General features: G+C 35.3%; 1 protein-coding gene and 1 long non-coding RNA gene across 6 annotated transcripts in view; one reads left to right on the top strand and one right to left on the bottom strand.

The window, feature by feature from the left end:
• Positions 1 to 1575: 1575 nt before the first annotated feature.
• Smash (smallish) overlaps positions 1576 to 14178 on the bottom strand; it is a 156456-nt gene continuing 143853 nt past the window's right edge. For 4 of the 5 annotated variants that reach the window (XM_072005867.1, XM_072005871.1, XM_072005869.1 and 1 more), the window contains 11 exons: positions 10221 to 10532; positions 9375 to 9602; positions 7828 to 8189; positions 6336 to 6711; positions 5604 to 5660; positions 5045 to 5367; positions 4099 to 4339; positions 3582 to 3784; positions 3325 to 3497; positions 2974 to 3138; positions 1576 to 2639 (listed from right to left, as the gene is read on the bottom strand). In XM_072005867.1, coding sequence (XP_071861968.1) covers positions 2617 to 2639; positions 2974 to 3138; positions 3325 to 3497; positions 3582 to 3784; positions 4099 to 4339; positions 5045 to 5367; positions 5604 to 5660; positions 6336 to 6711; positions 7828 to 8189; positions 9375 to 9602; positions 10221 to 10532 — 2463 coding nt within the window. In that variant the 3' untranslated portion in view covers positions 1576 to 2616. The remainder of the gene's footprint in view (positions 2640 to 2973; positions 3139 to 3324; positions 3498 to 3581; positions 3785 to 4098; positions 4340 to 5044; positions 5368 to 5603; positions 5661 to 6335; positions 6712 to 7827; positions 8190 to 9374; positions 9603 to 10220; positions 10533 to 14178) is intronic. The other variant, XM_072005870.1, reaches the window with a different exon arrangement.
• LOC139988436 (uncharacterized) lies at positions 13143 to 14125 on the top strand. The gene is made up of 2 exons (XR_011800123.1): positions 13143 to 13622; positions 13697 to 14125. It is a non-coding gene; the product is annotated as an uncharacterized lncRNA (long non-coding RNA).

Raw genomic sequence — 14178 nt, 5'->3', positions numbered from 1 at the left:
ATTCTACGACTTTATGAAATTTAATGAATGTGAAGTGTTTATAACATTATAGTAAGTTATATGCATATATTGCTCGACCTGTAATGGGTTAAATTCGTTTTCCACCCCAAATTTCTTTCTTTGGTCCAACCTATCGGCAAAAGCAATTATCAAAACTACAGATCTTCAATCCGGTGCGCTCAATTGCCTGTCATCTATAATTCTATAACACGACTGGGAACAGGACGTACGATTTATCAAAATTGCTGAAACGTGAGACTCGTGTCATCGCGATTTATCCCCGTGTGATGAACGTGCATACGTTTGACTATTGAGGGATGTTACTCGAGTTACTGAAACTGATCAACCATGTCGAGAGGTGGCTGAGTAATTCAATTCCCCGTGACGAGCTGCAACGCAGTTCCAGCCACCGATTCGTCTCTCTTCGACGCCGGCTTTTCACGCTGTTACGCAATTCAACCTAGAATTAATCTTTTCCAAGGAAGCAGGGTGCGGCGAAATGGATATCCAGCTACCATGTGCACGTGCATTATACTCTATTCTGTTTGTGAGACAGTACTCGTCAATCTATGCCTCTAATTCTCATAGTCGTGATGTTGACGAAGTTTCTTGTGTGTTCCAACACGTGTGAGAGAATTGAGTGAAAGTTTGTCGAATGGAAAGTGTTAACATATAATGTTAGATATAATTGAAAGTCAAGAATATCCTTGTTTTGCTAAATTGTGTCTTAGATAGAGGAATTTGTTAAAATTTCAGAAGTTGACTTCTATCAATAAATACATTTTTGAAGTCTGAAAGCTTGATATGTACATTGTAAGTAGACAAAAAACCAGTGTCGAGATCTATTTATTATAATAAATTCGCTCTTCGTGTCTTTCTCCTGGATTTAAAAAAATGAAGATGAAAAGGATGGAAAGTAAATTCATAGATTATCTATAAAATATATCCGAATTTTTATTACAGTCGAAACTGCTAAGTTCAAAGAACTCAAGATATAAGTCAGTAGATAAAAGAACATTACTGTTTTCAAACTTCTATTTTTACTTCATCTTTTTAATTACAAATAGTTTAGGAAACTTATGATTCATACATGATTAACTTTTTCTTTATGTAAATATTTTAACTAATATCTTTACCAAGAACTTTACCAAGAATTTTACAATTTTACCAAGAATTCTTTGACATTTATTAACTTTACTATAGTAATTACTTACGATAAAACCATCTATGAAAGTTTTTAATAAAGTTCACACGAGGAAGTAAAGAGTACACCAGAAATGTATCTTTCAGAAGTTTAAAACGTTCGACGACCCTTAGCCTCTTATTTTTTGACGTCAGCAGACTCTCTTTTTATCTGATTAGCTATAGTCTCTGCTAGTTGTTTTACGAGCATCAAAGGCTCTAAATATAGCCTGATGATGGATCATCGAAAATTTCCATCACAGGAAAAGATCTACCATGTTTGCGTACCTTTTTATTCGCTACAATCAGACGGTTAAACTACCGTATAATTAATTCAGTGATTTTTAAGCAGGATGTATTGAAGCGACAGGAAATCGAGATAAGATAACCAACTTTATCGCTATAATAAACATTTATTCTCAATAATATAAAATTACATGTTCGCAATAACACGAGACACATATCATACAATATTTCACAATAGCAAGTATGCGTATGCGATGCGATATGACGGTTGCACACGACGATTATTATCGATCAAAGGGGTAACAAAAAGTAATCGTCGTCGAGTCGCGCGACGCATCGAGCATTTTTCATATTTTTTCTTTGTTATTTCGTCACAGTGAAGGGAAAGAAAGAACACAAAACTCGAGCCTAATTGCATCTCGTTATGCAGCTTTACAGTTAATGGCGCTGTACTACCATAATAATCAACTAGAATCTAAATGATTGCTTGTGAAACACAGAGGCTTGTGTTATTCCATTTGATTGAAATCATCTACTGATTTGTAAGCATTTAGAAGAAAAATTAGAGAGAGAGAGAAAAACAGTGAACAAAATAAGAGACAAGTACTCAAAGGATTAGAAAAAGGAGAGGGGGGAGTTTCGTATTATAGCCGTCACACATCAAAGGGATTTTCTCTCATAAATACCACACGAAGTAACTATATTACAAAAATATACATATGAATCGTTCGCCGATATTTCGCTAAATCCACACAAAATCGACACATTTTTTTTCAGTGTGTCGACAGCTGCCATTTTTTCGATTTCTCAATTCACTGAATTTTATTTCCCTATTATTATGCTAATTACATAAATACACGTTTATTTACATGTTGCTCTCTGTACGTCCTAATGGTTAGTCGATTGAAAAGAAGTCGGCGTGTTACGTGAAAAAGAATCTTGATTTCATTTTTTTTTTTTTTTAATTAAAGCGCACGTAGGAATACTTTACGTAAGACGGGGAACTCCACGTCCATTTTGCTTCTCGCTCGTACCGTTTGTCAGACTTTTATGTACAGAAAAGAGTTGGTGCCGCGGTCGCGTATCACCGGTAGCTAAATGATCAACTATAACTTATAAAATATAGCTGAACGATGCTATATTCAAGTTAGTCAATGTGGCCCCATTAACTACTGTTTGGTTTTGGTTTCACACGCAACTGAACTTGACACCTGAAACATTTTATAATAATATATATAAGATGATTTTTATGATAAATATAATAACAAATATAACATAGTTTTTATTATAAGATAGTAAGATTGAAAACGAAAGAAAGAACAAAATATTGCAAGCTAATAGAATGTAGAAAATAAATTTGTTGCATAAAAATTCTTTACTTAAATGCATACTTTATAATCTATAATATTTTTACCAAGATTGTTCTGAAAAATAGCTTTTACGTTTATCCGTTCACTAATAAAAAAAAAAGTCGTTGGCTGGGGATCATTGACGTTTACCTAATTTTAATCATAGGTATAAATAGGGTAAGCTAAATGTGGATACCGTCGTCACTGGAGTAGCAGTTATGGCAGTGAAGCTTTTGATTCCTAACGCGCACGTCTGTTCCCATCAATCCGTCACCGAGCCGAACATGACACACGCAGCATTTGAAACATTCCATGTGATAGAACAGCCGCAAACTTTCGATAATCATCGCAGCTCCTCGACCTGGTGATTCAAAATTACTCATCTCATTTCATTTTTCAAACGATTTAAATTAGTATAATATAACAGTGATTTTAAACTGAATTAAGAATGTGGAGAGAAGATTGACAGATTTTCAGGCAAACGCTTCACAATCATTTCATTTTTCTGTCAAATATTATATTCTATAACACATTTTTCTTTACGGACCTAATTCATCTCCACAATGCGAGCATTTTTTTTTCCCACTGACGCTTAACATTTTCTCCTGATTCTCGTTATTTATTGCAGGCGGTTGCTGAGGTTTTTGAGGCTGCATAACATGTTGCTGCGGTTGATGTTGCAACGCAGAGAGATGCTCCTGGCTGGTACTATGTTCTAATCTATAAAAATTCAAAGCGAATTGAATAAATAATTCCTAAAAGTTATGACAAATTTATGAGAAATTTCTTTGTTTCAATATTAACCTTCTTCTTGGCGGAAGAGGTTTCTCCTGCGCTCTGTTCTGCACTCTTTGCGTAAGGGTTTGTATGATAGAGTCAGGCAGTGGTTTACTATCTGACCTGGTAGGAGCCATAGCATAAGGAACCGACGTCCCTGTTACGTGCATTTGAGGTTTCCGCGGTGGCGATCGTTGATTCTTTTCACTAATCCTTCTTTGTTCTGCTTCCTATGCATCATACCATTTAAATTTGGGATTAATAACATTTATTATTCAGGTTGATACCAATTAAGTTAAATTGACATTATTTGTTTCCTACAAAACATGATGGATTTATCATCTATTTTCAAAAGCTTTATATCTTTGAATCTATTAGAAACAAACATATATATAACATATATAAACATATATATAACAAACATCAGGTATAAATGTTTTTTTAAAATTTGATATAATAAACGATTTGATATATGACTTGATAAAATTGTGAAAATTTGTGTTATATCTTAATTGTCTCTCGTGAGATATCATAAAATATTTACCTGAATAAGCCAGTGCTGGTAATTCAAATCGTGAGCGCCTCGTGGCACGTCGCTTTTCCTTCGTTGAACCCATTGATCGCCTTGAACGATTCGTGGTCGAGGAACTGCACTGAGAGCTTGCAACGTTTGTCTGCTCATCTGTTGACCAGCATGGCTCGCAAGCGTCGTAACCGATGCACTGTGTCGCAAAGGAGCGTCCACTTGTTGAGGGATCGAATCTGCTGACGGAATTCTGCTGCTCCTGTTCATTTTACAATGTTATCCACACAAACTATTACCATTTCATTCAATCTTCGTTTTTATCGTTGCTTTTCGTTCTTTCAAATTTATAGAATCTGTTCAAGTGCCGAAACTTTGTACGACATTTAATCGCATGTCGTTAAGGTATTACTTTAACCTCGAATCGTATTACATTTAATCTTTGACTTCTATTGTAAAATTATGTTAAGCACAGGCGATATCAACTGATCAAAGATTATGAGTGACTGCTCTGCAAACAGAGATAGCAACGACGTATCGTCCAGACAGACGAATGTTACATCAGACGCAACAAAGCGTAAAGTTTCTGCAGGAAATTAAGTGACACGATTCGTAGTGCTATATTTTGTCTCTAATTTGCATTTCCTGTTAGTTACGATCTGTTCCAAACACCGACGTAACAACGTACTGTTGCAATTTGGCGAACTATCTAAAATTGAGTCTGTTCGATGTAAGTCAGTTCCTGTCACTTTAACAGAATGCAACTATATATCTTTAAAAATACCATTTTAGAAATACTATTATCTTGTAATTTTTACACATATTTTGAGATTGTGTTATAAATCATATTGTTAATGAACCTTCAAAATGTTTTACATAAAAACTTTTCTATAGAAACAGTGTAAGTAGATAAAATAATTCTTTTCTTAATGATACACATTACAATTAAATTTTAGATGATATTTACCTGATGGTAACGTCCCTTTGCCTCTGTTCTATTAAACGCAGCGGTTTGGCTGGTGGTATAGGAGGAGGCGGAGGTCTTCTTCTTTGCACGTCTTGAAGTTGAAGATTTGGCATCGACGATCTATAATTCACCGATGGTTGACTCTTGAACTGTTGGATATTGTTCGCAGATGTATGCGCGACATCTTGCAAGGATTTCCATTGTTCTTGCAATTGTTCTGCCAATTTAAGTTGCTTTTGTTCGCGATACGCCAAGTTGTTTCGTTGGCGCTTTAATTCTTCTTGTTCTAACTGCAGCAACTCCCTTTCCACTCTGAGGACTTCCTACTCAGAGAATTAATTAATTCATTATGATTTATTATTATTCTATTTTTATTATTATTTTATTATTAACGTGAATTCTCCTTTACAAAATGTGTACGCTTTCGAATCATCTTTTTACTTTTACTTTGTGAAGCTTAGAAAATAAAATTTGTAATTCTGCTAAATTGCCTTGTTCTTGTTAGAAGCAAGCATCGAGAAAAAACGGCAAGAGTTACAAAACATACTGTTTCCCTTACCCCGGAAGCAAATTCGTCTTCTTCGTCGTTCAAACCAGCACCAACCAATGACGTGTTCTGCGAATCATTATCAACGATAGTCCCGTTAACATTTACAGTGCGATATACTTAATTTACAGCATGCAGCTATTTAGTGACTTTGTGAGAATATTTAGCGTTTCTTCGCAATAAAAAATATCCTTTCTCAATATAAAATATGGTTCCATCGTTTGATAAAAAATATCGTTTCCTGTAAAAAGAACTAACAAAGTTCTAATATTGAGAACAGAAATATGTTTTGAAATTATTAAATTGTAATTCTTTAATTTCAACCATGGAACTATTGCCACTAGCTCATGAGCATTCAAAAATAATATAAATAATATGTAGCCCAATTTAAGAAAAGCATATCGAAGATCTCTGGATGAAAATGATTTCGCAAGTTTGTTATTTATCACAATGTTTCACTTCCTCTGGACAAATACATATTTTGCTCTGTCAAACTTTCTTCTACTGCTCAATTCATTCAGCTAAACGGGACTCTCTGTATGTATATGTATACTCAACACTTAAAAATTATTGCAAGATACAAAACTACAAATTTTCTTTTCGAAATTGGAAATGTAAAACTACCTCGTACCACAAACTTAATTCCAACTCGAGTGTTCCAAAGCATCCGCACCCATATAATAAAAACACCAACAAAAAATGACATATATATATATAAAGAACACGAAAGTAAAGGACTCATACCTCTTGTTCACGAATTTGGCTCTCCATGGCCCTGATACGTTTCTCTTCTATGCGACGAGCATCAGCTACTCTTCTCTCCTCCTGGATCTCATTTTGAATCCTGAGCTGTTCCGCCTGCGCCCTCAACTCCTCTTCTTGTCTCTTCTCTTCGGCACGCTTCGCCTCTGTTTCAGCCCTCGCCGCTTCCTGTTGCCTCGCGGTCTCCTCCTGCTGTTGTTTCCGCAACGTCTCCTCCTGCTTGCGCATGTTGTCCTCGTTCTTCCTTAGTGTCTCTTCCTGTCGACGTAAGGCCGCTTCCTGAGCGCGTTCCCGTTCTAGCTGCATCTTCTCCTCTTCGAGCTCGCGCAGTTTGTGCGCCAATTTCTCGCCCAAGTCACTGTGTTGTCATGAATTTCTCGATTATTCGACTTCAAGCTTAAGTCGACCTTATTTGTGATTTTGTTCTACTTGTAAAAAAGGCTTACAGGATTCGAGAGAAGGCATAGCGATAGCGATAGTCAAGCGGCAGGAAAAGACCATCAGTGTGTTCAAGGTAAAAGTGTTTTATTTCATTTCATCACCGTTTGTACATTGTACATTGATCCCGAGATACAAGTTCGTTGTAGTTCCATTATGTACATATACAAGATACGCTTAGAAATATTGGTACCTCGCACAATAGTCCAAGATATGAATTTAGTGGCTCGAGAAACTTTCAGTGAAAGAAATAATCCAGTTTTCTATTCATGAATTTGAACATGTTAAAAGTAACTAGAAGAATAGAAAACATTAAAGCAAACAAAATTAGGAATATTGAATCTCGGAAATAATGGAAAAATGATTTAACTTTGAAATAACTAATTTTGAAGTTATATTCTTAAGTCATGTTCGAAATTTCTTGGAAAATAATTTTAAGGAACTTGTGATATAATGAATCCTTGTCTAATTAAATTTTTAATTCTGTTTTCTAAACCATTGAGCTACTGAATTCTGTTTATGCACCATCGTGCGTCATAGTGATCACTGAAGACGCCAGTTCATGAAAAACCTGATAGACATAGAACATTAGAATTTTTAAAAATTATCTAAATTTTTTGTAGTTTCTCTTATAATTTATAAAAAAATAAATAATAATAGTACTTTATTAAGCGATATTGACGTCTTCGGTTTCACTGGCATGCTTCCAACGGCAAGAAAAATTACAAGAATCTTCGTGCAAACATACAAGAGAGACGTTAAAGAGAACCTCAAAGCACTTCCATGAAACTCAAAAGGACCGAGAAAGTAAGAATCCTCTATCTATCTGGAACTGTATAAGTATAGAAAACCAATAAAATTCAGAAACGAGCATGTATTACATTACACTTAATCCTGAAGAGTGTTCGAAGAAGAAGCGGAAAATTTATAAATTTATGTAGAAATAAGCGATATCGAGCCTAGTCGATTTTACTCTAACACCCTTCTTGGCTGCAATACCCCCACACGATACAATTTTTTCCTGGACAATTCCTACCTGTTCAGCTCACGATTGTTGCCGTACCGCCACTGTTCCTCTTTCTCAAGGACCTCGATGATCTCCCTTTCTTTTTTTGTGATCTCGTCTTCTTCGGAAGAGGTGACGCTGGCTCCGAATGGCTCACTACTTTGGCGGCTATGTTGAGACATATCGGGGCTGACCGGTTGCTTCGTCCAATCTTCGACGTGACCCAGTTCGACCCCTGAATCTCTTTCGTGGCTGGAATCCTGCTCATAGTTGCTGTCTGTGTCGTATGAGCGACGATGTAGCTGTTCGATGCGTCTTTCCTCCGCCAGAATCGCAGCCATGTCTGGTGGCTTTGTTAGAGTCAATTCGCGTTCCAGCTCGTCATCGTTTACCTGGAAATTGAAGCATGACTTAGTATCGTTTGTGTGGTAGGATAGGAATTCTTTTTTAGTTTGATGGAATGTGAAATGTTTTTTTAACTCTCGAAGCTTGGGCCCTGAAACAACAACGGAGGTGAGTTAAAATAGTTCTGAATGTATACACGGTCATCCATAAGTAATAGGCCATATCTTCATTTAATATAAGACGTGATAATTAGTTCAAGTTACCTAGGAAACGATTAATCGATCAAAATTTTCTACTTAGGTAAGATAATAATCTAACAATTCATAACAACTACTTCAGAGAATTAAATTATTTGAGATCTGAGAGTTAAGAGATAAATTGTTATTTGTTTGAAGTAATATAGTTTTTCAAACTGCCAAGATAACGTGTATTGTTCGAAATTTTTGGTCAATGTTACATACTAAGAATATTTTCACTATAATAAATATGTTTGTCTTAATTGTATATTTTAATCTGTTGGATCAATCGTCAATTGTACGTTTCCTCTAAATGATAATGATGTAACGAGCTATAAGCATTAAATCATTTTGACAGAACAACATAGTTTCTTCATTTACGTAATTCCTCTTTTATATTTTACCTTATGTGAAACATTACGTGCATTAGTTTTTGTAGTGTTTAATCACAACACCTACAATATTAATGGTATCGATTAGATAGTGATATCAAAAATTCTTCGACTAATTTATAAAATCAAGACAAATAAAATAAAGACAATTTATCGTCGAACAAAAAAGTACTGAAATTATTAAGGAGACTTATTTGCAAGAAATAAACGCGTAGTAATATCGCGGTCAATGAACGAACACGCGAGTCTCATCAGGCTAGGTTAACGCGCAGCATAATTGCGAATGTGAGTTACGTAAATCCATTCACGTGCTCCAATTAATATCATTAAACGATGTTACGCCTGCGATATGATCTCTCGCAACGTTAAACACGGGTACGCTAACGGCCGTGGAACACATCAGCTTCCGGAAACAAGTGAAAGCCACTGGAAGGAGGTGGAAAGCCGTGAGAAGAAACGAAAGTTACGATAGAGTGTCGACGTTCTGTCGTGAAAAAATTTCGTGTCTCGTACACGCTTTTCCGTGCTGAATATTTCAATATACGTCGAACGGAGAAAATCGGGAGCGATTTCATTTCACGTATTAGACACAACTGTCGCATACCCCTTCGATTCCAAGAAAATCAGAGCGCCGCGTGCGTAGTTCCTTCTTTATTCTGCGAGTAGAATTCAATCTTTTTAGAGGTTCTACTGGAAGGTTTTCTTCGTCGCTGATGTCCACTGGTGGTGGTGGTGGTTTCTCTTTCGGAGGCTCCACGCTGGTTGGTGGCCCCAGAGGAAACGCCAAACCGGCGACTATTTCCTCGTCGCTTGATAAATTTAGTGGCAAAATCTGTAGAAGGAAAACTTAAAATGAAAAACACAAGAAAAATGCCATGAAGAAGAGACGCGATATATCACATTTTTCATTTTCCATATAAGAACGACTGACTATTATCACTACAAACTCGCAAATCACAATCGCTGTTTCATTAACATTAGAACAATCAAATCTGTTAAGTTACAGATTTCAAAATTCCTTTTTTTTTTACAACTATTAAAAACATGCAGAGCTCTTAACAAAATTAAATAAATAACAATTACAATTTTTGTAAATTTAATTTAGCTTCGAAACTAAACAAAAAGACAATTTTAGCAACTTGTAGTAAATTGATAAGGCACTGAATTTTGGAATTATTCTGTTATAAGAAATAAGAAAAGCGACTTATTGTGCCCCCTCGCCCCCTCCCGTTATCTTCACATATAATATTCACGTACTATCAAACAGGTAGTTCTAACATTAGCAATACTACGGACTTTTAAGAAGAGAAAAGAAAGCTAACACACCACGCGATTCAAGAATAAAGAACAATTCTATGCAAATTTTTAACTTGATCCATCTACCAATCTCCAATCCAATCGACTTGGATCACCGAAACGAGGATAATTAAGGAGCATCGTATCTCTTTACCTGTTTAGACATGGGCGATATGGGGCTAAGAAGGCTCATCGTATCCATCTTGGCGATTTCCGGTTTGCCGATGATCAAGGTCGTCGGTCTTTCAGGCACAGGCACAGGGACGTTTGCGGACGGCTTGCTTTCAGGTGCATCGTGCACGTCGATCGACTCCTTGATCGAGTTTCGTGCCGGTAGCTCGTACTGCTCGATCTTCCCGTTCATCGTCACTTCCTTTTCCTCGTGCTCTTCGTGTTCGACTGGCGGGCTTGGCTGGCAAATCGCCGCTGCCTCCTCGTCGTCCGCTTTCTCGATAACGATCGGTTCCTGAAGAGACGATCTCTGCGTTATTGCTTCTGCCGTACGCGTATTTCGCAACGCTACATTCTATGCAAATCAACACCGGCGTGCTACACCCGCCGACCAGGGTTTCTCAAACTTTCACAGCTCTTTTGTCGATATAGCAAGGTATAGGGTTATTTGAGTCAGTTACGTCTCAAACGCCTTCAAATCCAATGTTGAAGTTTGCACAAGATAATTAGAAGCTTGTTATACGGGATGCCATTAATTTTTGACATGATTGGTATTTTAAGTGCAGGAAGAAAATATAAAAAACGTGAAAATGATTCTGATCCAAATAACCCTAGTTTATGCCATATTGATTCGTTCTTAACTGATAGAGGGAATAGTGTTTGAAACGCGCGATGGCATCAATTTTACTGAAATTCTTTTACAATTTTTTTCATGGCAAAATAGTCGACTGATCCGATAAAGTTTTATCTCTATTTGATAATCGTTTTTGCCCACATGTTGTGAACATGTGTCCGTGAAACTTTTAACCGAGTGAGATAAACTGTTATATTTACACTGTTAACTTTTTGAGACGAGAGCTGAATCTTATCAACTGATTCATTTTAAATCATGTTTTATACAGATTGCTATTAATATTGTCTATATCAATGTTTAATTGCTTTTAATATGAATAGATATTACTCTTTATTGGTGTCGTGAGGATATTAAGAGGAACAAGCGTAAAACATAGCTTGAGAAACACTGGATTTCGAGCAATAGCTTTAGAGGCAACTGCAGTTTCGGATGGAAGATTATTTTGCATTCTAAGAGTATTTTTTGCTTCTTTATTTTTCTTTTTTTTCCTCATGTTCGATAGACACCGATGCACCAGCATTCATGCATGACTATCGTGAATTTTTTTCTCGTGAAATCCGTGCAATGGTGCACACATAGAACGATGAGTTATTCTACTAGAACTAACAATTACGAGAAACAAACAAATTCATAACTAAATGTATACAAATTAAAAAGATATTAATTTAAAATAGATGTAAAGATCTTTTAAACATTCATTTTCAAAACATAACACATATATATAACTATTGGTGCATATATGGTTAAATGAAATATAAGACAGAAAATAGTGAACAAGAAATTTCATAGTATGTTATTAAAAACTCTGATAGTCATTACTAATGCAAAATTTTATAATGAATTAAAAACGTATTTATAGTAAAACTCCATTTATCCGAACTGATGTCATCATAATGCTCAATTTACGAAATATATTACTGAATCTGATTTCAGGCTATGTGACGCATCGTTTATACGAATACAAATTTCAGTTTAGCAAAATCTAGTTATATTAATAAAATTATAATTAATTTATTAATATATATAACATTAATATATTAAAAAAATGAATCTTGATTATACGAATGATAAGCAGCGAAGGAAAGGAGTTCTGGTAGACTTTTATTAGCCAATTGACCCAGCTATCAAACCGTTTTGTCCCACAACCCTGTCATCGTAAATCGAGTTTTACTGTAGTTATATAAAAATATAGTGCATGCATCAGTGGCGAGAAGCGGTAAATGCACGCAGTTTATTATTTCAGTTTTCGTGCAAATATGATGTCATGTGTTATTGCCATCGTCTAAGAAAGTGGGAACAAACAAAGATAAGATGTTTCGGCAATAATGATAACGTTTATCTAAATCTAACCGCACAGGTAGAAACGTGACTACGTTCACTATTTCGATTCTCAGTTCTCAACTGGCTTCTAAAGTACAATGCGAAATATTTAACTGAAATGTCAATTCCATCAGTAATACCTAATAAAGAATACGGCATTGCTTATCGACGAAGATCATCTGGAAAGAAGCTTTAACAATAAAATAATACGAAGCTAATGTAACATTATACTCGAGAATATATTTGAGAAGTACTAATCATAACTTCCGAAACGAGAAATCCCCCGAAAAAGAACAAAAGAACCACTGGTTTTAATTGCCCTAATAACTTTGTATAACCATTTAGGAAATGATCCGACTCGAGATAAATAGCTTAAGAGAAATTGAAAGTAAAAAATGAAAGTAAGCGTGCAAACGTTTAAAAGTAAGCGTGGTTCTTCGAATACAATTTCCCGTAGACTCGAGATGAAATATATCGTATTGAAATGTCTAACATGGAATTTTCATTGAAGATTTTGAAATTAGATAAAAATAGGAGATCTTGATAGCAAATGCTTTGTTTAATCCCGATCCTGTCAAGATAACGTACAATAGGAAACGGTTTAGAGCTGTTTGAAAGCCAACAATCAATCATATTAATCTCAGTTGTTTTCTCTTGCGAAAGAACCGTAAATGAAACAAATAAAAATGTGAACTTCTGAATGTAAATATATCCAGGATTTTGATAATTGATTTTTCTAATCAATAAATAGTTGAAAATAATGCAAGAGGTTTAAAAAGTTATCATCTGGTTTACGACGAAATGAATGCTGCGATAAAGATTTTATCACGAAAAAAATACCGATTTATGACTATTTGGAACGGTGCCACAGAGATAATTACTTCAAAGTGCAAAGATCGGCCAATTTATAGCACATGGAAGACTCTAACACGCTTAGGTCATCGAAGAAGAACATCTTTGGTAATTGCAAACTGATTACCAACATATTTCGTTTTCTGCGTGTATTTCAGGATGACCTGATACTTCGTGTTGTTAAAATGCACGCTGCAAATTGCCAAGAAACTTTATGCCACGCAGTTTAATTATAAAATTTATCTGTTAATAATTTCCGTTTTAATAACTATCGTACAATAAATGAAAAAACCGCAATGTGATCAAGTGCATAAATTCTACGTAACGCGCACAAAAGTGTCAAATGTGAATCTCTAGTCGATATAAATATGAATTTCTATTTAACATTCGAGGAAAACTTTTTACATCACGTAAAGAGGTGGAGAAACGAGGTTTGTGCATTGATACGAAAACGAAGATCGGCACGAAACTGGGAAACTGATAAAATCAATTAAGCTGGAGCCATGCATAATCTCGGATCGATAGCAAATATGAAAACTAGCGATAAGCGGGATAGAACTGAATATCCGGTCGTAGAAGGTAGAAAAACACATGGTCGTGTGGGGTTTATCACTAGCTTGAACAATCGAAAATACCGTCTTACCTCTTTACAGTAGCGGATCTTAGATTTACAACACTGGCTTGAAATTACACGATGATCGTTGACGATGACGGCAGACAAAGCTAGTAAAAAATGGAACGAACTTCTAGCATTTTGTATAATTACTCTTCTCGACCATGGATGGATGGATATGGAAACGATTTCCATTAAGTTTATCACAAATCACAATTCAAGCAATCAATAAACTTTTACGAAGAGGAAAAATCGAAATGAAGAAAAATAGGTGATATATGTGGGAAAAAGTAATTTTGTGACACACAGGAAAAGGGTTTTTTTTGATTTGTTTTATACTACAGGTCAATGGTGTTTGGATATTAATAATATTACTAATTAGTGATGTTGCTAAATAAATAACGACATTCACGCAATTATTGCGTTTTATTTACGTATGTTTCGAAGAAAAACAATTTAAAAAAATAAAGGAACATAATGAATATGATGGAACAAATGTTACTTGGAATAAAGACATTTCTA

This window comes from Bombus fervidus, chromosome 6 (assembly GCF_041682495.2).
Source record: "Bombus fervidus isolate BK054 chromosome 6, iyBomFerv1, whole genome shotgun sequence".
NCBI classification, from domain to species: Eukaryota; Metazoa; Arthropoda; class Insecta; order Hymenoptera; family Apidae; genus Bombus; species Bombus fervidus.
Note: the sequence above shows the minus strand (reverse complement) of the source record. Positions and strands in the feature narration are given on the sequence as shown.